Here is a 25,406-nt window from a genome sequence, read left to right as displayed (position 1 = left end):
TGGACAAGTCTGAATTTCTAAAGCTCGAAACAAGTTATCTCGGTCATATTATAAGTAAAGATGGTATAAAGCCTAATCCTGATAAAATTTCCGCTATAAAAAAATACCCCATTCCCAAAACTCCTAAAGAAATTAAACAATTTCTTGGCCTTCTCGGTTATTACCGAAAATTCATCCCTGACTTCGCACGCGTAACTAAGCCACTCACTCAATGTCTTAAAAAAGGAAAAAAGATTGTTCATGACACTGATTATGTGAATAGTTTTGAAAAATGTAAAACTTTATTAACAAATGACCCTATCCTTCAATACCCTGACTTTACAAAGGAATTTAACTTGACAACTGACGCCTCTAATGTTGCCATTGGAGCCGTTTTATCACAAGGCCCTTTAAACTCTGATAAACCCATCTGTTACGCATCTAGAACCTTAAATGAAAGCGAGATGAATTACAGTACAATAGAGAAAGAACTTCTTGCCATAGTCTGGGCTACAAAGTATTTCAGACCCTATTTATTCGGACGAAAATTCAAAATTTTTACAGATCATAAACCTTTACAATGGTTAATGAACATGAAAGAACCAAATTCCCGACTTACGCGTTGGCGTCTAAGACTTAGTGAATATGATTTCACTGTAATATATAAAAAAGGAAAATCAAACTCAAATGCAGACGCTCTTTCCCGTATAGAAATCCATACAAAAGAAACATTGTCATTAATAGAGGAAATTGACGAACTTAATTCTTTACTCGGTAACCCATCGGAAACTATTGTTGCCCAAGCTAGCTCTTCTACGGAAACCGTACACACAAGAGTAGAGAATCCAATTTTAGAAATCCCAATAACTGACGAACCTCTCAATAAATTTAGCCGACAGATATATTTCAACCTTGTGACCGACGTTAAGAAAAGACCCGTAGTTACCAAGCCCTTTGACACTCATACACGTATTAGTATCCAATTATCTGAATCAAATTTAGAAGAAGATGTGATAAATGCTGTAAAAGAGTATATTAGTCCTAAAATCAAAACTGCCATTTTAATAAATCCTCCTTTAGCTATGTATTCAATTATCCCGATCCTGCAAAGTAAATTCAAATGTTCCTCATTCAATCTTGTTTTAGTTAAAACAGAATTAGAAAATGTTAAGGAATATTTGCGTCAACAAGAAATAATTCGTCATTATCATGATGGTAAAACTAATCATCGTGGAATCAATGAATGTTATTTAGCTTTGTCTCATAAGTATTATTGGCCAAAAATGAAAGAACATATAACAAAATTTATTAACGAATGTACTATTTGTGGCCAAGCCAAATACGACAGAAACCCACTTAGACCACAGTTCAATGTTGTTCCACCCGCTACCAAACCATTTGAAATAGTCCATATGGATTTGTTCACAGTTGAAAATGAAAAATACGTAACTTTCATCGATGTTTTCACTAAGTATGGCCAAGCTTACCATCTTCGCGACGGTACCGCTTTAAGTATACTACAAGCTTTATTACAATACAGTACTCACCATGGCATACCGGTTACTATAATTACTGACAATGGGACTGAATTTACTAACCAGTTGTTTATGGAATTTACCCGACTTCATAAAATTAACCACCATCGAATATTAGCTCATTCGCCTAATGACAATGGTAACATAGAAAGATTCCACTCAACCCTTTTAGAACATCTAAGACTTCTCAAATTAAAACATAAAGACGAACCAATAGTCAACCTTGTACCTTATGCTATAATAGCGTATAATAGTTCTATTCACAGCTTCACAAGATGTCGCCCCTTTGACTTATTGACTGGACACTTTGACCCTAGGGATTGCACAGACATAGACATAACGCAACAACTCTTACAACAATACACTCAAGTTCATAGAGATAAAATGAACCAGGTATACGACATCATTAATTCCTCGTCACTTTCAAATCGTACTGCGATAATAGAGAAAAGAAATGAGACTCGCGAACCTGAAAAAGAGTACGCACCCCAACAATCAGTATTTATAAAAAACCCCCTTGCTAGTCGACAAAAGATTGCTCCACGATATACACTTGACACAGTGTTAGCTGACTTACCCATTCATATTTATACCTCCAAGAAACGTGGCCCCATAGCGAAATCCCGACTGAAACGAGTTCCTAAAACAGCTAATTTGTTACAGGATCCTCCTTCTAACAATCCTCCCAATGACACAACTTCAGGAGATAAGACTTGAGAGCCTTAATGACGGACCAGGACTACTACCTTTCAAACTCGGATCCATGAAACTAACTACACACTATCATACATTTATACAGTATGTAAAATTGGACGACCTCGAAACTAATATTCATTCATTACAGACTCAACTGCTTGATTTTCGAAATCGAATGAGTGATGAAACCTATAACTTATACGAGATTCAAATTAACTATCTTGCTAACAAGCTTGGCAATGTTTTAAAACAATTACATTCTCTAGAGCCTAGTGGAATAAATAGAATGAAAAGAGGTCTTATAGACGGGTTAGGTTCTATGATAAAAAGTTTGACTGGTAACTTAGATCACGATGATGCGTTGAAATATAATGAGGCAATTAGAGTATTAGAAAATAATCAAATAAAGTTGTCATCTGAATTTAACAATCATATTAGTCTGAGCAAGGAATGGATGTTAAAACATGGAAATGTTATTAGACAGATAGTAGATAACCAGAATAGAATAAATAAAACCTTAGAGTTAATATTACAAAATAAGGCAATACAAAGTTTAACAAGATACGCAAATTTTGCCCAACTTTTGTCATTAATTAGTGAAAACATAGAAGACTTATCTTTAGAATTATTAAGAATAGAAAATAGTTTAGCGTTTATCCATGCATCTAGTACACATCATTCAATGATAGACATAGATGTATTAGAATCTATGATTTTAAAGCTAAAGTCAATTTATTCAGAAGAGCAAGTGTTAGATTTAGATCTTAGAGAATATTATAATGTCATTAAACCAGGGTCATATTTTGTGAATAAACAAATAGTTTTTATATTTAAATTTCCAATTTATTCTAAAATAACTTATGATTTTTATAGACTATCAGTAGTACCGAATAAGCACGACCAGGCTCTTATCCCACCTTTTCCCTTCCTGGCAACAATCGAGATGTCGTTTGTGTACATGGAGGCTGAATGCCCGAAGTTAAAAAACTGGTACCTCTGTGAAATAGGAATTCATCATCAGCTTCACACCAAATCAGATTGTATTCACGAATTGATTACCAATCAAGCCTTACAAGAATCCTGTGAGTTCACCACAGTCACCTTAACTAGAGAAGCAATGGAGAAACTTGATGACCAACATTACGTCCTGTCCTTTCCTCGACAAACGAAAGCGCAGCTAATCTGTAACCAGAAGGACTATACATTGCTGCAAGGAAGTTACCTAGCTACAATTCCCGTTGGATGTCGATTCAAATCGGAACAATTCACTATAGTAAACGACTATAACGAAATCAAGGGACAACCTCTCAAATTTATGAAAATACCCTATAATGCCGAAAAGCAGGCTACAAAAGCAATTCACGTTAACCTGAAGACCATCGATCTCCAGGGACTACACAACATCCAGGACCAGCTTATGATCCAAACTCCTATCCAAATTGACGAAGTACGGGAAAACACTTTATACCATACTACAATTCCGTTCTACAGTATACTATTGAGTGCGGGCGTACTTGGAATAATCGTGGCAACTCGACGTTATCTATGGAAACGTAACGACGTGAAAAAGGAGCAGCAGCCTTCGCCCGAGATCCTGCAAACATCTAGCAACCCTGATAATATTCCGGCAACATTTTCACTAAACGTGCTAAAATAGTCGCCGTTCTAAGGGGGGAGGAATTACGTAGTACTATGATATGGGGATTGTATACGTTGCATTTCATTCTATATTTACTGAGTAAAAGTGTCAATGCAGCAACGGCGTAATGTTCTCTCGGATTTAGTTCTAATAATTATTTTTTGTAAAAGCGATCATTCCATATTCCCACATCGAAGTGGAATCATCGTTTATAGGTTTAATTGTTTTAATTAAAATATTAATAAAGTTAGTTTTAAAGTAATTTCGGTTTTTTTTCGATCTTCTGTCTGTCGCAAACGTAATTCGTTTGATTTATTTCAATGTTTATTTTTATTTTTACTTTAGGTAGGTACCTAATAATTTTTAATTTTTGGTAGTAATAAACGTTGGTTTTAATTATGATCTTTACTGACATAAGATTTTCAGTCCAGAGGCTTAACAAAAAAAAAAATAAAATAAAAAACTACATATTCAACTACAATATTAAAATTTTTCAACGAAATAACGAATGTTGTTTACGAAAGCAAGTGACAACTAGTCGGCACTCGCGCGGTTGCACGCGATTTTTCAAGGTATTTTCATTTTGCGCATTTTTGTAATTTTACCTAAGAACTATCGAGACTAAAGACATGATCGACCCCTCACCCCCTAAATCGTCTTACGTAATAAATGAACCATACTTATTGTCTTTTACACGATATAACACGAACGGGTCACTTTTAAGTACTTTGCATTTTTGTATTGATAAGCCATACCTAATTACTTATGACAGGTCATATTCACATGAGACATATTAGGTATACGCGTAAGATCGATCACTAGGCGCGCGCGCGGGAAGATGGACGTACTCCGACGTACAAACCTTATGACGGCGCTCGCCCAACTGACCTACTAATCGAATTTAGGGAGGAATTAGAATTGGCGGGGGTTGCGGCGGGCGGCGGCAAGCGGCACAGTACAAGGCCAAGGTCGCACGCGCCGCCATTATGGCTGAAAATTAATGTGTCTACATTTCATTTATTTAAATTCAAATGTGTGGGAATTTTGTCAAAAATTAAGTACCTATTTTTTTTACATAATTCGAATGAGAATCATGTACCGAGTATCCTCTGTAAATATTGATAGTAATTCACCAGTCACCCTGTATATTATTAACCCCCTTAATCCCCCTCCTTTTAACTTAGGGGTATGAAAAATAGATGTTGTTCGATTCTCAGACCTACCCAATATGCACACAAAATTTCATAAGAATCGGTCGAGCCGTTTTGGAGGAGTTTAACTACAAACACCGCGACGAGAGAATTTTATATATTTAAAAACTTAGGAAATACGGAGCTAATCACAGAAAAAGACAACATTGATGGACTAAGGGCGCTTTTAGTGTCACGCGGATTTGCTCACGCACGCGGGATTGGACCGCATGCGTAGCATCCGCAAAGAACAATTTCATATAGGTATCTATTGTAAAGCGTGATAAACGCACGCGGGACGCGGGGCGCTGTGCGGGGCGTCACCCCGGTGCGGGGTATCCGCATGCGTAAGCGCTGCCTACAACTTCAGTGCCCATTTTAGAGTCGAGCGGGGCGCACGCGCCGTATTGTACTACCGAAATGAAAATCGATACAGAACGAGTAATCATTGAAGTTCATCTGCGGCCCGTTTTGTGGGATAAACGCAATGAATTATACAAAAACAGGGACGCGAGGGAGGCTGCATGGAGAGATATTTTGAAGGAATTGGCACCTAACTACGAAAATTTGAGCGAAGAGGAAAGAAAAGAGGCGGGTATGTGTTTGGTTCATTATTTTATTTATACAAGCATCATTACTTTATTAATATAAGCATAATTATTTAATTCACAAATAACATCAAAAACCTTCTAAAACCTTTTGAGTTTAGTTAATTAATTATATATCGGTGTTGCCAGGAGACTTTTCCTTCATTGATAAAGTAATCTGCAAATATATCTCTGATATTACTTGCCGACGTATTACTACTTTCAGTCTGCTGCCTGGGTAGTGGTCCCGTAAAACCATTTGTGACAAATGTATGGCTGACCTTGTAGCCATCCCGTTTCCTTATGAAATTGTGAAGTACACATGCCGTCTTGACTATTAATTGTGCTAGATCTAACTTGACATTCATGGATCTGTGAAATATTCTAAATTTATTTGACATAATTCCAAAAGTGCATTCTATGTACCTTCTAGCTCTGGACAGACGGTAATTAAATATTTTCTTTTTGTAAGGTAAATTATCACGAGCATAAGGCCGCATCACATGTGATGATAAACCAAATGCCTCGTCTCCCACTATCACGAACGGCAACTTTGCTCTTACACTAGATGGATAAGCTACTTCGGGGCAAATAATAGGCAACTCTTGCGGGTCAGGGATACCCAACGTGTTACTTTCCAGTTTCGTATACAATTGACTCCTTCTAAAGATGGTTGAATCGGCGTTGCTTCCACTGGTACCGACATTAATATATGTAAAATTATAATCAGCATCACACATTGCGAGGAGCACTACAGAATAATATTTCTTATAATTAAAATATAGTGATCCACTGTGCGGCGGCCGAATCACTCTTATATGTTTTCCATCAATTGCACCCAAGCAATTAGGAAAATTTGTATATGTGAGAAATCCCTCTGCGATTTCTTTCCATTTGATCCCATTAAGCTGTGGAATACATTCAGACTTTAGTTCAATCCATATTATGTAACAAACTTGTCTTACTATTTCGCTAATTGTTGCAATTCCAATCACATAGGAATAGTGTAGATCAGTGAATGTATTACCAGTTGCCAAATATCTGAAAACAAAAACAATATATTAATAATATGATAACATAATATATTAATAATGCTGACATCAGACATAAGACAGCATGCACCGCTCGAATTTTACTTCAGAAGAAAAATAAATACCCTTAAGGTGAAAGGGCACGGAAGTAGCTAGCGCTAGAAGTTTTTAATTCGTTTTAACTACAGTACTATAGCTACGTTAGATTTCTATGATTTGCCGAAAATTTTATCATAGGGGGGTATTTATGCAGTTATGATTTCATATGAAAAGTTCGAAGTATAGTTATGTATCTCATATCTGCTAAAAGTGGCCACTTTTAGCAGATTTGAGACACATAACTATGCTGTAAATATTTTATAAGAAATCTTCTCTGTATAAATTAACCCCTATGGTAAAATTTCCGGCAAATGAAAGGAATCTAATAAATATATATAATATAATATAATGAAATATCGTTTATTTCAGGCAATATTTACATTACAAGATGTCCTCCTTCATGAAGGTTGACAGATGCAAATAAAGCAAATTTTTGTTAAAACAAATTAAAAACTTACAGCGCTAGTGACTTCCGGAAGTTTTCACCTTAATTTTGATGATGGCAAATTTTACTGTAACAAATAAACAAATTGCCCGATTCAATCCGGTGTTTTTCCAAAAATCCTTAAATGAAGTTCTAATTATTTTTGTAAAAAATGAATTATTTCGTCGATGTCTGCGCCGCGCCGCCCCGGCCGCGCCGTCTGCGTCTAGTATAAGATTCACTTTGCGCTATCGTTCGCGGCGAAATTGACCGGCCTGCGCCAGCCCGCCGTTTGCGTTGCGCCTAAGGGTACTTTTCCTTCAACTGCGGCCTTATTTTTCCACTCTGTATAGGTATATATATATTGCTTGATTTATCTAATGCTTCATGAGACAGTGTAAAGTTGACAACATGTGTGAATTAAGGAGGGCCTTTAATCGAATGCAGTTAAATTTCCAACTAATATCAGATTTGTACACACGGCCACAGATCAAGCTTCCCAAAACCAGTATAAACAGGACTCATGCGTTGTTTATTATCGTAGACGACTCGGCGCCCGGCGAGGCCCTAGCAAGTTCCGTTTATTGGTACTGGTTTTGGGTAACTTGATCTGAAACTGTGTGTACTTTTGCCACTTACTTATTATATTTTGTCATTTCAGACAAGAAAATACAACAACGCTGGCGAACAGCAAGGGACACTTACCAGAAAGACAAGATATCTGAAAAAAATCAGCCATCCGGCTCTGGGAGTAAGAAGAAGAAGAAGAAATATTCTTACTATGACATTTTGACTTTCTTAGACAGTACAACGGAAACTGCTGGAGAAGAGTCACTCTGTGAAGAAATGTCTGAACAAAGTAATTTAGAAACACCTAATGAGTCCACGCAACCAGATACTTCACGTCAAGAAAGTTCTCACCCAACATCAAAACAAAAACAAGTAAAATCTAAAAAGCAAGCACCATCTGAATTTGAGGCACAGTTATTAGAATGCTTAAAGTCTAATCAACTGGAGCTAGAAAGTGAGGATTTGGCTTTCTTTCAGTCTCTGCAGCCTTCATTAAAAAGATTCACTAGATATCAAAAACTAATGTTCAGAACAAAAGTGTTAAATATAGTTATGGAAATGGAAAGTCAAACACAACCTGCATACTACAGTCCCATACCTACAACAAGTTCTAGTGCTTTTACTGAGCTTGACAGTTTGTCACCGATAAATCAAGATTACCAAACCAATAGTATAATCCAGGATACTTCGAGTCTTAACGACAATGCTATTAGTTCTGCTGCAGTGAATGACAATGAAACTCTTATTTCGACTGAAAGCGGCCTGTTTAATATCACGTCTTATGACGTAATTTATACCCCAGCAACAACATCATCTACAGGCGAAAGTAATGTCAACGCTCAGGATACAAATTTACAAAGAAATGAATGATGTAAAATTTGATTTTTTAATTTATGAATAAAACTCTTTTTATTAAAATGAGTACGATTAACTTTTTTTCTCCAGTTTCTCTCTAATTGTTTGTTTAGTCATATGAGTGCGGTTGTACACACGGCACAGATCAAGTTACTCAAATCCAGTATAAGCGGGACTCCGACGGGTTACCTAAGTATGATAATACGCAAGGCGCGAGTTCCATTTATGCTGGTTTTGGGTAACTTGATCTGTGGCCATGTGTACTTTATCAGATAAAAAAAAGGATTGTGTATGTAGGTTGAACGTACCAATCCCAAACCAATTAAGGACTTTTTTTGACTTTAAATTACTGTCATGTGCAAACCTATAACTTTTATCTATATTATAATAAGTAGCGTGTGATGAAAGGTAGGAATGATTCCACTTTAATGGCGACATTTTATGAGTGAAATAATCTTATTTAATGAAATTTCAACATGAAATTGAATGAAATTATGAACAATGAAATTTCAGAGTACATGACAAAATTTTTTTTTGCACATGTAAATTTACACATGACAGTAATTTGAAGTCAAAAAACGTTTATCCTACCTGTTCAAATCCCTTTCCACTAAATCATAGCAGGAAATTAAATATTTAAAATTTAAAACTTACCTTAATGTAATAGCGAGCCTCTCAATCGGTTGTATTGTAATCCTTCGTAAACTGCTTTTTTGTAGCTTATTCTCAATTTTACACAACAGTTCATCAAAAGAACGAATGGACATTCGAAAGTAATTTTTAAATTTACGTTCATTATTTTGTAGTTTTCCAAAGCGTGTAACAAACGCCCCAGCAAGAAGCCTATTTTCAAGAAAGGGATCAACATGTACTCTTGTCTTCTTGTTTCGTCGTTTGTAAAGTATGTAAGCGACACATATTCTTCTGACATTGATCATTTTTGAACACGTCTATACCGTTACACAGCCCGTAGAAAACTGAAACTCATGCTGCGTATGATCCGCAGCGTGAAATTTTACGCATGCGGTCCAATCCCGCGTGCGTGAGCAAATCCGCGTGACACTAAAAGCGCCTTAACATCTATATGGGCGATACAAATATCTGTCGTGAGCGGGAATCGAACCCGCGTCCGCCAACGCAAAAGGCAGAGCTATTACCGCTGCGCCAACGCGTCGTCGATTCTTTCGCGTCGCGATTTCGATCGTGACTTTAAGCAAAATAAAATTGTGAGTAAGTTTTGGTATCTTTGCAAAATATTCAGCTCAGATGACCAAAAAACAGCAAAAGAATGTGCTGGCGATAAGTAGTACCACATACTGATAAAGTCTATTTCTGACCGGGATATATCTACTGAAAATATGATTGGTTTTGGTGCAGATGGTTGCAACGTGATGATGGGTGGGAATAACTCTGTGGCGAGCTGACTCAAGGAAAATTTGCCAGGTATATTTGTAATTAAATATCTTAGCAACTCTGCACACCTTTGCGCATCCGAAACCTCCAAATTATATTACAAGCCGTCCGGTCACTGCTCTGCCAGAGCCGTCCTCTGATGACAGGCCCTTGTCTGCCCTCAGACGTTTTCAGCTTGCACAAGCTTTTTCTCAACGCTTTTGGACACTGTCGACCAGATCCTATCTCCATACCCTTCAGATCCGCTCCAAATGGCTTTCCCCTTCCTCACCTCCTCAAGCCGGCGAACTTGTACTCATCAAGGAGGATAACCTGCCCCCGCTCCAATGGAAACTGGGAAGAATTACTCACACAATACCTGGCAAGGATGGAGTGATCCGAGTTGTGGATCTGAACACAACCCTCACACCTACCTACGTACAACAATAAAATTATATATCTACTTGCAGTGCTTAAATTTAGAATTTTAACTTTGTATTATATTCATTAGTGTACATTTTCATAATTTTTAATAATTTAAAAATATTTCATCACTTTATATAGTGATTTATTATTAAAAGCCTCAGGTTGATTGTATTATATTTATTTAGTGTTCATTTTTTGACTAGCCCGTTGACGTAGTTCGTAGTGACCTTGCTTTCTGCTCCGAGGGTTGTGGGTTCGATTCCCACCCCGAGTCTGGGTGTAATATAAATATTTATTTATGTTTTATATATAAGTATGTTTATCGAAAAAAAAATGTAGCTGTACCAGTCGGCTGTTACCTATAAGTTATAGGTAGTAGTAAGTTTAGGTAGTAGTTATAGGCTATAACACAATCATTAAATTGCTTACTTTAGGAACAGACGACCGTGTGTGTATTGTGTAGATATTCATTTAAGGCCTATTCAAACCTGAGCGATATTCGCTGCCACTGTGGGTAGAGGTACATACCGCGCGGGTTTCGCTCAGGTATTTAGTATTAAGTACCGCGGCTAGAGCGACCTGAGCGATATTCGCTGCCGCTGTGGGTAGAGGTACATACCGCGCGGGTTTCGCTCAGGATTTGGTATCAAGTACCGCGGCTAGAGCGACCTGAGCGATATTCGCTGCCGCTGTGGGTAGAGGTACATACTGCGCGGGAGTAGCGGCATGCATATCGCCCCTCACTCCGCAAGCGGGGTTAACATGACAACAGTTACGCACGATATTCCTTAGCGAAAGGACGCGTTTGCAACATGGCGTCATCGAAACGAACGAATAACGATTCATTTATTGAGATGGTGAAGTGCAATCCAGTTTTGTATGATATGTCACTTACGGATTATAAAAATATATTTATGAAAAATAAAATATGGGATGAGATAGGAGAAAAATGTAACATAAGTGGTAAGTTTTTATCTTTTATTATATTATTATATTATCTTTCAATTCTGTACTAAATACGACTACCGCCATTAAAGAAGTTGACAAATTGTGTACGTACCCTATCGCCTGAAAGTTGCAAAGTTTCAAAATTTTGATATTCATTGTTCATTGCATTATTTTGTTGAGTAGTAAAATACATATTTTGCAAGTACGGGGTATTGCAAGTTTTAGAGCGTAAATAATTATGGAGTACACATGTTGCTTTTATCACTTTTTTAGCTGAAGACACTTTTAGGTGCATGGGTTTGAAATATATTCGCCATTTTTGAGCCAGTAATCCAAATGCATTTTCAACAACGCGTCTAGCTCGGCATAGGCGCTTATTGTATTCTTCCTTTCTTCTATCAACCCTAGAAACTCTTTGATTGAATGGTTTCATTACATGTGCTTGCAATCGGAATGCCTCATCTCCTATTAACACATGAGGTGTGACGTCATTAGTTCTTGGCAATAGTTTAGGCCTTGGAACATTCATAGTCCCATTATTAAACCTCCTTCCCATGACAGAGTTTTCGAAAATTCCACCGTCGCTATTTTTTCCAAAACCTCCAACATCGATACATAAAAAATTATAGTGTGGTCCTACTATTGCCATAAGGACGACAGAAAATTTTTTGAGGTAGCAAAAATAATTGCTGCCTGAATTAGGCGGACAAACGATAGTGACATGTTTTCCATCAATACTGCCGAGGCAATTGGGGAATTGCCACATATTATAAAACTCTTCAGATGTTAAGTTCCACATTTCTTCTGTAGGAGGCTTCATGTATATGGGTTGTAATGTAGTCCAAATAACATCACAAACTTCATCAACAATTTCTGCGACAGTTGAGCAACCTACTCTATAACTGTTTGCAATACAGCGAAATGAATCTCCACTTGCTAAAAATCTGCAAAAAAAATAATATTTAATAAGCTTTTTTACTCAAGGTCTAAGGGCGTGGACCCGCCATCCATTGCCCCTTTCAGTCGATATTTCGCTGTTGATTCGATCGAATGAGGGGCAATGGACGGCGCACCGTTCGCGGTACCGTGGTGCGGCACGGCGTCGCGCCGTCCGCCGGTGGCGATGCCATACCGTTGCACGGCGAACGGCGCCGCTCCGTAGACATGGGTCCACGCCCTAAGCCATTTTTATTAAAAATTTGGTTTTTAAGATTCCTCAGTATTTATCACCTTACTAACCTAAACAAATTCAGGGTTTTAAACTGGTCTAAGTATAACTAATGAATAAAAGTAATTGAATAGATTATAAATAAACTATATTTTTTACAGGCGATGAAGCCAAAATGAAATGGAAAAATCTACGGGACACTTATGGTAAATATTTAAAAACTACAAAAACCACTACAGGCCAAAGTGCGTTTAAATCTTACAGTCGTTACAGCAAATGGCAGTGGGCATCTTCAATGGAATTTTTAAAAGATCACATAGGATTTGCTCCAACTGATACTAATGTGGCAAGAGAAGAAGAAAGCGTATCTGATACCCAAAATATTACTGAACCCGAATCTTATAATGAAAATTCAACACAACGGTCAAGTTCAGTAGCATCATCCGAACGTTATACTTCACGTTCGGGTTCCAGGAAAAGGACTTCTGTTAACGAACATCCTGTTGATAAAGTGATTACGCACTTGAATACAAAATCAGATAAATTATCGTCGATTGAACATGTTATGCTTGGATATGCAAAAACAATAGACAGGTTTTCTGAGCGACGTAAAATTATAACAAAAATGAAAATAGCTCAAGTTATGATGGAAGCGGAATTGGAAGAAGAGCAAGAACGTAGTCTACAACGAGAAACAACACTGCGATCTTACTACACCACTGAGCCTAACACAAGCCAAAATGATCGTTGTATGTCTCAACAATCATGTTATTCTCGTAGTGAGCCTAACACAAGCCAAAATGATCGTTGTATGTCTCAACAATCATGTTATTCTCGTAGTGAGCCTAACACAAGCCAAAATGATCGTTGTATGTCTCAACAATCATGTTATTCTCGTAGTGAGCCTAACACAAGCCAAAATGATCGTTGTATGTCTCAACAATCATGTTATTCTCGTAGTCCCCAGTCTACTAATGATTCTGAACTGCAGTCTGCTCTGCGTTGTATTCAAGATAATGCTCTATCACCTCTAGCACCTTCACTGACTGGAGAAGGTCTCGATTACGAACACGAAATAGATTACGATCAACAGAAACACTCAGAAATCTAATAAGAAGGTTTTAGGTTAAGATAAAAGTTGTGTTAATATTGTAAAAAATCAAAGTTCCTTCCTAGTTATCTAAAATAAAGATTTTCGTCAATTAATATTCAAATTTGTTTTCCTTACCTCAACGTTATTGCTAAGCGTTCTTCAGGGCATATGGGTTCTCGATATTTAGTGAATGATTTGCTGATATTTTCCTTTATTATATTTAATATTTCATCAAAGTTCTCAGTCGTCATTCTGAATGCATTAAAAAACCGATCTTCATCCAATCTTAATCTTGGATATAAAGTGTGGAATTCCCCATGAATTCGGTGTTGTCTATTGATGTCATGGATCCAAATTCTTTTCTTGACTGGTGAGTCAATTAAGGCTAATAAAAGTAAAACTTCCTCTTCATCACTATCCATCACTAAAATCAGATGCTCTGCAGAAATTACAACGTGACTGACGTGTATATTCTTTGGCGACTCAGAAATGACTAACTGGCGCAAATTTCTTACCTCTCTGAGCGAAACTCGACTACCGCGCGTTATTCTACCCACAAGGATAGCGAAATCCGTTTTCGTGTGAACAGTAATATTACCGCATATTCACTGGGTTTTCTCTGCCGCAGACGGTAGCGAATACCGCTTAGATCTGAACAGTAATATTACCGCATACCCACTGGGTTTTCTCTGCCGCAGACGGTAGCGAATACCGCTTAGGTCTGAACAGGCCTTTATTTTCATAAATTAAAATAACTTAAAATATTTGTTACATCTGAGATCTGGAATCCCCGCTATAAAAAGTACACAAATAGAATCGAGCAACTACAAATGAAATTTGTTAAGTTTTTGTGTTATCGTCTAAAGCTACCGTACTCCTCTACTATTTACCTTAATCAATGTGCACGATTCCACTTGCTTCCTTTATACAAACGTCGTGAAATTGTTGACATTATTTTTTTAATAAAACTTATTACTAATAAAATTAACTCTCCGGAATTACTTTCTAAAATTAACTTCACTGTACCATTGAAATCAGTAGGGCATTATACACCTATTCAACTACCTCTGGTATCCACAAAATACTGTCAAAATGCTTTCCTGTGGCGCGCGAGTAAAGGCTTAAATAATCTGTGTAGACAGAGCGATTTTGATGTATTCAGTTCGGGTGTGGTGGTGGCGAGGCGATTATTGAACCAGAATTTCTTTGCATTGTTTAGTTGATATATGTATGTGTAATGTTTAAAAAAGGTTATGTAACAATATCTTGACGTGCAACTACTCTGTCCGCATGATATGTTTATTTATGTACTATTTCTTATACGTGAAGACCTTTCATTAGCCAAATGTTGTTTAGTTCAATTTGCTATGTGTTGTTATTTGTGCTGTTGGTTTTCCGAACATTAAATAAATAAATAAATAAATAAAAATAAATACATTGTATAGTAATTTATTGTTACAACATTTCAGGTTGACTTTACCTGTCTTTCAAAATGACCGATATAAAAGAGCTTAAAAAGAAGCGAGGCAGTGTAACAGAACGTTACATGACTTCATTTATTTGTTTATTTATAATAATAAAAAATACATTATTGATTTACATCCATATATATATAAAATATATAGTAATAAATATAATTTTTTGTTTTGTCAATATTATTTTAAAGCGTATAAAAAAAAAACAAATTATTTAAATATTTAATGAACTAATTTACTAGGAAAAGTTAAAGCGAACGTTCGATTTGTTTTCAATATAGATAATTTGATAACGGGTTCTCTCGAGCGTTGCCGAGGCGGCTTGCCATCGGTCATGTGATTGGGCGTTAAGGTGATATCAGACGGTTCATTTTTTGTTCATTTTCACCTTTCATTCGGTACATTTCACTCGAAATGAAATGTCTGAACAAAAAATGAAACACGAGTGCCGAATGAATTCATTAGTGAACCGATCCAACAGTGTTGGATATTGGCATCCGGTATCTTTCATTCCCACTCCGAATGAACGAGAAATGAACGGTCTGAACACTGAGAGAACGTTCATTCGGTTCATTTCTGTGTGTTATTATATTGTTTTCATGCGGCAAATTCCAAGACGTACGACTTCATTCGATGACATATTTAAAAGAAAGAACAATGAATGTTCATTTCTGTATCATTTCGTCTAAGCCGTGTGAACATAGAATGAAAAAAAAATGAAGCATTCACTCGAGTGAACAATCATTCGAGTGAACCGTCTGATATCACCTTTAGACTGCGTGGTAGTTGCTAATATGTAATGAATTTTGAACTACGAGAATATTGATTTGCCTATTTCTTTTGTAAAACACGTTAATAAGATTAATCTGGATCCTGATTCAATAATAATATAATCAGCATAATAATCAATTGGAAATACACTGGAGAAATCCCCGTCTTAGGGTAAGTTTTACTATCACAACTATTCGTTTTAAAAACCTTTTTATTACTACATTATTATATATGTAAACGTACTGTTCAGCTTGTGTGGGCTTTAAATAATAATTATCCTTAAGATTATTTGACTTAATAGATATAATTTAAACAGTTAATATACATATATTTTTATTTGTCTACCTTCAAAGCTTTCATACCGCAGTAAAAAAAAAAATTGTTTTGTAATTAGATTTGATGGGTGTTGTAATTTTTTTATTTATTTCTTAATTTAATTAATGTAATTTAAGTTCTGTCACCCTTCCACGACAATTCCACTACCACGGTAAGTGGCAGACGCTCCTCTTGGGGCATCGTGGAAGGGCCTCCGGACAATGATAAAGGATAGTAGACTAAGGCGGGAAAACATAAACATTCCAGGGACCCTGCTCCGCATTGTCTCCACCCGCTTGCCACGCGAAGACCCTGCTCCGTATTGTCTCCAGCCGCTTGTCACGCGAAGACCCTCGCCTTGTTCCACGGTTGCCAGGGGAGTAATAAATTCTTTGAGTGGCAGAATCATTTATTTAAGGCTATTATACCACGTCCCTTACTAAATTTGTGTCTCATTGCGACAGCAGTTATAAAGGTAGATTTACTTCTTTTGGCACCGATTTAGGTCTACTACAGGATCCTGAATTAACCCCTTGTCAGGTGATGAAGTTAGAGTTGCATGTTGAAAAATTGGAGAATTTAAATGACGATTTTAATAACATTCAACAACAATTAGAATGCTTATGTGATAATATTGAAGCCTTTAAGAATTTTAGTATAAAGTCTCAGCTATGTTGCTGTTTGTTTTTACTTTTTTATCGTGTAATATAAGATTTTCTTTGTTAACAGGTGACTGATAGCACTGTAGTATGTCACCCTTGCTGGACTCTAGCTCTCAACCATCCACACCACTCCACAACGACTAATGATGATCAACCTTCTACTAGTGGTGGTCACTGTCGTCGTGTTTGTGTTAGCTGTGGATGCTCTTTGCTAAGAAAAAGATCTCGCAGGCCACGTACTGACATAGAACTTGAAGCACGCATACAAAATATAATGGCCAAAAGCTGTCTTGTTCTAAGAAGACATGCTCAGTAGTAACTATAAGGTAAAGGTAATGATGACGGTCAACTATGTTAATAGTAAAAAAGTCAGTAACTTTATTTCTGTCCTCATAATGCATAAATAACCTTAGTATTTTATATATATTTTAAGCTAATTAAAAACCTGTTAATAGTTATATGTGAACTTTATTTCAGCAGCGCGGATCAGATGAAATCTGCCTCTGAAATCTGCTGGCAAAGAAATGATAGATTGTCAACTCGTAGTCTTGAGCCACCTCAACAAGAAGCATAAACTGTTATTCTACCGAACATAAAAAAAGTAGCAGATACCCAAAAACATTGTTTTTTTTTCCAGACTGTAACTCTTTGGAAAGATTAGTAGTTCTTAATTTGTTGAGGGTAAAGCTATTTACAGATTTTAAGTTTTATGTTCCAGCAAATTGTAGAATTTGTAGTTACCTTTTGCAAAATGATCATTGATAGCAATTGGTGATATACAACAATCCATACAAAGTTTTACTGTTGAGCAAATTGAATATTTTGCATCATTTATTTAAAGGGTCACTATAGACTTTTCGAATTTTGAAGATATGTCGGATGAATGTCGATGTCGAAGATGATGTCGGTCGGTTTTTGGATAGGATTAACAAAAACTTAATTTAGAGAACTTATTTCTGATCTGCCTAGCTTAAGGAACATGTAGAAGGGTACAATAGCTCTTGCCGCATACTTAGTTAAACTAAGAACAGGTGACAGTGATGAAAGAATTTCCACGTTGTTAATATTTCCAGAACAACATTAATGCTATATATGCAGGACCGTCTTTACCCGGGGTTTCAAGGGATGCAGCGCATCCAGGCGCGTGGTCCTAGGGGGCGCTGAATGCTAGAAATTAGAAATTTTATTGACCTCTAAACTCATTAAATGTCAATGTCATTGCACCGTCTTGTACACTTTGTTAAATCAAATGCACGTAGATAATAAAAATATAGGTACCAGAAATCAATTGTTTTATAAAATAAATACACTTAAGCCTTTCCCAGCCGTCACCGTAATATTCCGTTTTTAATGATAATGCCTGTGGCGCTTATCCTGTAATAATACCATCTATTTTTTCCATATCTATTTCTTAACTAGATATAAAAAAAACTGAAGAAATTTTATATTATTTACTAGCTGACCCCGCAAACGTTGTTTAGCCATATATATTATTAACCTCCTTTTAACTTAGGGGTATGAAAAATAGATGTTGTTAGATTCTCAGACCTACCCAATATGCACACAAAATTTCATGAGAATCGGTCGAGCCGTTTTGGAGGAGTTTAACTACAAACACCGCGACGAGAGAATTTTATATATGTAAAAACTTACGAAATACGGAGCTAATCACAGAAAAAGACAACATTGATGGACTAAGTATTACTAGTAGCTCGCGCTCTAGGTTGGTACGTAGACACATTAGGACATGCAATAAAGTTCCAAAGTACCTTCCCAGTCCCGATGCATTATAATGCAAAAGACCATAGTTTTATGCGGAAAGTGCATACCTCTATATGTGCTAATACTACATAATTATACTATTATCTATACTATACTTACTAAAAAAAAAATGTCAATTTGATGTCAACTTCAAAAATATTCTCTCTAAATTTTATATTTATATTTTATTATTTCGATCATATTTCTTTATTAAATTGACATCAAATTGCATAAAATAATTCCGACAATATCGGAATTATATATAAATTACAAGATTCCGCTTTAACGTTTCTTTTTCAGATTTCCTGAGCGTGGCGTTGCTGAGCGATGAAGGCAGCCTGAGGCAGACAGGGTACCCCTGCAGCGAGTCTCCGTGCTGCCGACGCCGCAGCAACGCCATTATAGTGACTTTATATGTGTTTATTTAAGTGTATATTGTTTAGTGCGATATTATATCAAATAGTTTTAAAACAACCAATGTATCTCAACCGGAACTTTTCACTTCTCCAGAATACACTAACGGAAAGTTGTTAAGGGGCCGCAAATTCTTAAGAATTCACACCACCCGTTGCCACAGCGATCCATTAGTGCATTCATTACCTATTTTAACTGATACTTCATCAACCGTAACCAGTGATAATAATTCGTTTCCATTTGAAAAATTTATTTTAAAATGTCACCAAAATATCCCGCTTGATAAACGAGTTCCCAGAGGAGCGAGAATGTCTCTAGCTAGATCACTATCATCTGTGATTAAAAAATGTATTTCGGACACTGATTCGGCCTGGCAAAATCTTTTTTTATTTTCCTACAAATTTTTACATGTTGATAAAACCAAAAATGGTTCTTTATCAACTAAATTAAAACAGAATAGCTTGTTAGACATTCCGATTATTATTCCTAAAAACCCACGACCTTTATATTCTGATTCTAGTAAAATTATTGAAAATAAAGCAATGGATGGAGATCTTAAAATGCAGCTCGCATTCTTTTCTCTAGTGATACCCTCGCACCTTTTGATAATAAAACGCTAGAAGCCTTACGCGAAAAGCATCCCTTACCGAATCCGGCGTCCTTGCTCCCAAGTCCACCTATTTTCAATAATGTTTTACAGGTTAAAGATGAAGATACCTATGCTGCAATTATGTCGTTCACAAGTGGCTCTGCTAGCGGCATAGACGGCATCACACCACAACATCTTAAAGATCTTTGTAATTTCATGTTATCTGGCAAGGTATCTTCATCTTTTTTGTCTCATATTTACGGTGTAAGACTATGTGCCCTTAACAAAAAAGACGGTAGTATCCGTACAATTGCTATTGGGACCACATTTCGCCGTCTAGCGTCTAAATTGGCATGTAAACACATAGTCTCCAGCTTAAAAACAAAATTTCAACCAATACAATTGGGCTTTGGAAGCAAAGGAGGCTGTGAGGCAGCAGTTCACGCGGCTCGTACTTTTTTAAACAGTAATGAGGCTGAAGTTCTGCTGAAAGTTGATGTAAAGAATGCTTTTAATTCTTTAGACAAAGCAACCTTGCTTAACGAAGTTTCATTACATCTACCTGAAATTTATCCTTATGTTTGGCAATGTTACAGTTCACCATCTAAACTACTGTTTGGCGAAAATACAAGTTTTTCTAATGTCGGCGTTCAGCAAGGAGACCCACTAGGTCCGGCTCTTTTTAGTCTAGGTATCCACAAATGTATCTCAAATTTAAAATCAAATTTGAACATATGGTACCTAGATGATGGAACCATAGGAGGTAAAGTGGACGATGTCGTTGAAGACTTAATCAAAATTAAAAACGAGTTTAAGTCATGGGATACTCATCCCAACTTACCTGTCCGGTAGTTGTGGTATGGTATACGGGTATGCGACCCCGGCTTCCCTAGCTATTACTGCCCTATCCCTTGCACTCCTGGGTGGTAATATCCTACATTTCCTATTTTCCCACTCTAACTTACCAATCTTCCTTGTTCACACCACCTATCCTTCCCCTTTCCCTATTCCTACCCTCCCCGCCAATCCAACGTCTGCCGCGCGGATGGATGCATGGCTAGGGGCAAGCCTAGTCGTAAGCGTGCCATATTGCCCTGGGACCGGGCGACCCAGAATAAGGCCAGCCTTACCCTGGCATGCGGGGCTCTGCCAGGGTGGACAAACTTTTCCCTAGCTACTCGTGGGAACGCAATGGATAACCGAAAAAATTTTATTCACAAAAATGGCGGCGGTGTGGTTCGCCACCCATCACGTCTCGTTTCTCGCGGGGGCGAAAAGCGGCCCATGGAGAGCCGCTTTGCTACGTTGAATGTAAGAGGAGGAATGGATGGTAAGGTAGAAGTATGTCAGATGATGGATGAAAGATTCATAGATATTTTGTGCGTGAATGAAACCAAGAGGAAAGGGTGTGACACCACGGTACATGGACCCTACACGGCATACTGGTCGGGAGTCCCCCAAACCAGCCGAGCCTGTCAGGGAGTTGGTGTGATCCTTTCCTCTCGAATGGTTGAATGTGTGATGGAGCATGAATGTGTAAGCCCAAGACTCCTCTGGATTAGGTTGAAAGTCGGACTCACTCGCTTGTTTATCCTTGGGGTCTATGCACCGACGGATCTGCGCGGAGGTGGGTCACTAAAAGACCAACAAGAGAGAGAGGAATTTTGGGATAGCATGAGAGAGGTCTTGAATAAATGCAGAGAAAATGAACGGATCGTAATGTTAGGGGACTTTAATGGGTGGGTTGGAGTAAAGCGTGATGGGTATGAAAGAGTTCTGGGTACGTTTGGGGACGAAAGAGTGAATGACAATGGGAGAAGTCTGCTTGAAGTATGCTTGGAATTGAATCTTTGCGTGGTCAACACAATGTTTGAACACAAAAAGATCCATTTGTATACAAGAGATGAGGGTGAGTCTAGAAGTATGATTGATTTTGTAATTGTGGATGAAAGACTGAGAAAGAAAGTGCTTGACACTCGGGCATACCGCGGTGTTGGTCTCGACACAGACCACTTCCTGGTCATAGCCCGAATACGTGGCCTCTTTAAACGATGGCGCCACCGAGGGGCCGAGCCTACGAGTGTTTTAGCCAGAATAAAAGTGGAAAATCTACAAGGGAAAGAAAAGAAAGATGAGTATGTAGAGAAACTGAAAGAAAGTTTTAAAGGCATAGAAGAGATAGATGTGATTGAGAATTTGTGGGAGACTTTTAAGAAAGGGGTCGTGAATAGTGCTATTGAGGTGTGCGGGGTAGCTAAATGAAGGAAAGGAAGAAAGAACTATAATGTGTGGATAGATAAAGATGTACAAAAGGCTGTGCAAGAAAAGAAGAAAGCGTGGTTGGATTGGTTAGCAACAAAAGCTAACCAAAAGGTTCAAAAGGCAACGGATGACGAGGTAAAGGAAGCAAGAACGAAGTATAAAAGATTGAAATCAGTAGCGAAAGAAGTTGTGTCTAGAAAGAAAGAAGAACGAAAGGATGATTTTGATAGGAGGCTCACTGAAGATTTCCAGTCAAACATTAAGTTTTTCTGGAAATCCATCAAAACAGCCAGAGGAAAAATTTCTCCCTCGGAGCTGAGCACAATCAGGAGTCAAGATGGGAGCGTTATAAATGGAGAAGAATGTGTGTTAAAGAGATGGAAAGAGTATTTTGAAAGTGTGTTTGAAAGAGAGGAAGTGCAGGTACAACATCCGGCACCTTCCATTGAGAGTAGTATAAATGCCGATGAAAGTGAGATAAGCATGGATGAAATAGTGAAAGCGCTGAAAAGTATGAGATTAGGTAAGGCTGCAGGGTATGACAGGATCACCGTCGAGATGCTGAGGGCTGGACAGGGTATAGTGGCTAGCCAGCTGTACTGCCTTTTCAATTTGTGCTGGCGAAATGGGCAAGTACCGGAAGACTGGTGCAAAGCCGTAATCGTGCCGTTGTATAAGGGAAAAGGGTCACGGCAGGACTGCATAAATTACCGCGGTATAAGCCTTCTCAGCGTCGTCGGTAAATTGTATGCGAAAGTGTTGATTGAAAGGGTTGTGAATGAAACAGATGAAAAAGTATGGGATGCACAAGCGGGATTTAGAAAGGGAATGGGATGTACGGATCAGGTCTTTTCCTTGCAGTGCATAGCCGAAAAGTTTTTAGCAAAAAACAAAAAGGTCTATTGCGCGTTCGTGGATCTGGAAAAGGCCTATGATAGAGTGGTGAGGAATGAATTGTGGTCAGCATTGTCCGTGTACGGTGTGAGCGGCGCACTCATGCGAGCACTACAATCTCTTTATAGGGATTCTAGTGCTTGTGTGAGGATAAACGGGGCATACACTGAATGGTTTAATATCGAAAAAGGTGTTAGACAGGGATGTGTAGCGTCACCGTGGCTGTTTAACTTGTTCATGGACAATTGCTTGACAGAGTTAAAAGAGAATGAAAGTGGGTTGAGAATGGGTGAGTTACTCGTCAAATGTCTTCTTTATGCTGATGACCAAGTACTACTTGCGTCCTCGGCCGAGGAGTTGCAGGAGATGGTAACTGCTATGAGTGGAGCTTTTGTTAGAAAGGGAATGAAGATGAATGTAAAGAAGACGAAAGTGATGGTGTTTGAAAGAGATGAGGTAGTGACAGACTGTAATATCGTGATTGGAGATGAACAAATTGAACAGGTGAATGAGTTTGTGTATCTGGGTTCGAAGTTTACAAGAGATGGAAAGTGTGAGAGTGATATTGAAAGAAGAGTGAATGCAGGAAACATGGTGAACGGAGCTTTGAACTCCTTTATGAGCAGTCGGAAGGTGTCTAAAAAGGCTCGTTTGGCTGTGCATGAGGGGGTGTTGCTTCCGACACTCATGTACGGAAGTGAAAGTTGGGTATGGCAGAAGAGACATGAAAGCAGAATAAATGCAGTTGAGATGAGAGCGTTAAGAAGTATGATAGGAGTTAAACTGAGTGACAGGATGAGAAATAGTGAGATAAAGAAACGGTGTGGTCTGAAAGAAGATGTAGTGACAAAAATTGAGAAAGGTATGCTGAGATGGTTTGGTCATGTCGAGAGAATGAATGAAGAACGACTGACGAAAAAAGTGTATAAGGCGAGTGTGAGTGGAAGTGTTGGAAGGGGTAGACCTAGGCGGACATTTCAAGACCAAATCGGGGACGTCTTGAAAAAAGGCCAGGTCAAGAGTACCCTAAACCGACGAGCATGTATGAAGGGAATAATGAAAGTGGATGAAGCGAAACAAGTATGTAAGGATCGTAGCAAGTGGAAAGAAGTGGTCTCTGCCTACCCCTACGCGAAAGAGGCGTGATTATGTATATGTAAAAACGAGTTTGATAAAATTGGTCTCAAATTAAATTTTTCAAAATGTGAAATTTTTTTCACAGATGTTCTATCACTTTCCAAAATTAATTTGGTAACGGAATTATTTAATAAAATTGCTCCTAATTTAAAAATACTTCAAAGAAGTACACTTTGTAACACTCAACAAACACTGACAAATTGGGCACTCTAAATTCTCATATTGCTTACACTATATTAAAATATTGTCTATTTGTCCCAAAATTAATGTATATTTTACGCGCAAGCCCAATTTGGAAATTTCCTGGAATGACCGAAAAACTTGATGCCACTTTAAAAAATTCATTAGAAAAAATTCTAAATTTATCTTTTGATGAAAATTCATGGACCCAAGCTACTTTACCAATTAAAGATGGTGACATCGGCGTGAGAAAAATTTCTAGTGTCGTTCTTCCTGCGTTTCTTGCTTCTGTGCATAGTATCAAGGGTTTCCGTTCTGACATCTTAAAATCTAATTCAGTCCAAATTACACATGCTACAGATGCAATAGAAAACTGGAAGTTAATGTGTCCTAATGGCGATATCCCAATGGACGTTACAAAATGAAAAATTTGGGATGTACCAATACTTCACAATACTCATATAAGTTTGACGAAAAATCTTACAAGTGACAAAAACCGTGCCAGCTAGCTGTGTCAAATAAAGAGTCAGGTTACTGGTCACTAACACAGATATCCGTGCGGAAAAAGAGGTCGATTCTTTCGTACTACACGGCCTTTCCTGTAACAAGAGTTCAGGTAGGTTTTCCCGCCACGGTTCCCTAAACGATACCATAAAAAGAGCTCTTGCCACCATCGACGTTCCTGCTCTTATCGAGCCTACTGGAATTAGTCGCAATGATGGCAAGAGCCCTGATGGATTGACGTTGGTTCCCTGGGAAAGGGGACGGACGCTTTTATGGGACGCAACCTGCGTTGACACACTTGCTTCGTCTCATGTCAGGAAAACAGCCTTAAAAGCGGGAGCCGCAGCGGAAAAAGCTGAAAAGACTAAACGGCACAAATATTCGTCACTAATTCCAAATTACATCTTTGTGCCGTTTGCAGTCGAAACACTTGGACCTTGGAGTAGCAGTGCTAAAATTTTTTAAAATGAGATAACACCTCGCCTTATTGCCTCCACTGGTGACAAGAGGGCTGGTGCATTTTTTGCCCAGAGAATCGGCATAGCGATTCACCGGGGAAATGCTGCCAGCATTCTTGGCACAATTCCACGCGGACATGATTTATACCAAAAGTATCTGTAAATATTTAGTTCTTAAGTTGTGAATTGTAAATATACTTACTTACTTTACTACTTTACTTACTTACTTGTATACTATACTTTAGTGAAGTTAGTATTTCAAAATCTATCCCTGAACTGTAATTTACGAGGGAATCGCGGATCTATTAGTTCTGGTAGAACACGTTTGAAATAAAAAAATTCTAATTTTGCT

General features: G+C 37.8%; 4 protein-coding genes across 6 annotated transcripts; 2 read left to right on the top strand and 2 right to left on the bottom strand.

Annotated features, from left to right (window-relative positions):
* The first annotated feature begins 5,237 nt into the window (after positions 1 to 5,237).
* LOC123664593 lies at positions 5,238 to 8,671 on the top strand. The gene is made up of 2 exons (XM_045599113.1): positions 5,238 to 5,634; positions 7,842 to 8,671. The coding sequence occupies exons 1-2, from the start codon at positions 5,460 to 5,462 to the stop codon at positions 8,618 to 8,620; spliced, it is 954 nt and encodes a 317-aa protein (XP_045455069.1). The 5' UTR covers positions 5,238 to 5,459; the 3' UTR covers positions 8,621 to 8,671.
* On the bottom strand, positions 5,642 to 9,536 carry LOC123664592 (protein ANTAGONIST OF LIKE HETEROCHROMATIN PROTEIN 1-like). Of its 3 annotated transcripts, XR_006744854.1 has the most exons (3): positions 7,137 to 7,181; positions 6,654 to 6,667; positions 5,642 to 6,534 (listed from the first exon to the last, which is right to left on the bottom strand). XR_006744854.1 is itself a non-coding variant. In XM_045599112.1 (2 exons), the coding sequence occupies exons 1-2, from the start codon at positions 9,370 to 9,372 to the stop codon at positions 5,749 to 5,751; spliced, it is 1,032 nt and encodes a 343-aa protein (XP_045455068.1). In that variant the 5' UTR covers positions 9,373 to 9,536; the 3' UTR covers positions 5,642 to 5,748. The 3 variants fall into 3 exon arrangements, 1 of the variants encoding a protein (XP_045455068.1); XR_006744853.1 differs by having other exon boundaries at positions 5,642 to 6,667; XM_045599112.1 differs by lacking the exon at positions 7,137 to 7,181 and adding an exon at positions 9,260 to 9,536 and having other exon boundaries at positions 5,642 to 6,667.
* A 1,899-nt stretch (positions 9,537 to 11,435) lies between these two features.
* LOC123664649 (protein ALP1-like) lies at positions 11,436 to 12,191 on the bottom strand. Its single transcript, XM_045599167.1, has one exon. It carries the CDS (start codon positions 12,189 to 12,191, stop codon positions 11,436 to 11,438), a length of 756 nt encoding a protein of 251 aa, XP_045455123.1.
* Positions 12,192 to 13,069: 878 nt separating this feature from the next.
* Positions 13,070 to 13,747, top strand: LOC123664755. Its single transcript, XM_045599242.1, has 2 exons — positions 13,070 to 13,279; positions 13,340 to 13,747. Exons 1-2 carry the CDS (start codon positions 13,105 to 13,107, stop codon positions 13,648 to 13,650), a joined length of 486 nt encoding a protein of 161 aa, XP_045455198.1. The 5' UTR covers positions 13,070 to 13,104; the 3' UTR covers positions 13,651 to 13,747.
* The last annotated feature ends 11,659 nt before the right edge of the window (positions 13,748 to 25,406 follow it).

This window comes from Melitaea cinxia, chromosome 22 (assembly GCF_905220565.1).
Source record: "Melitaea cinxia chromosome 22, ilMelCinx1.1, whole genome shotgun sequence".
Lineage (NCBI taxonomy): Eukaryota > Metazoa > Arthropoda > Insecta > Lepidoptera > Nymphalidae > Melitaea > Melitaea cinxia.
The sequence above is the reverse complement of the archived record's forward strand: the minus strand, read 5'-3'. Positions and strand labels throughout refer to the sequence as shown.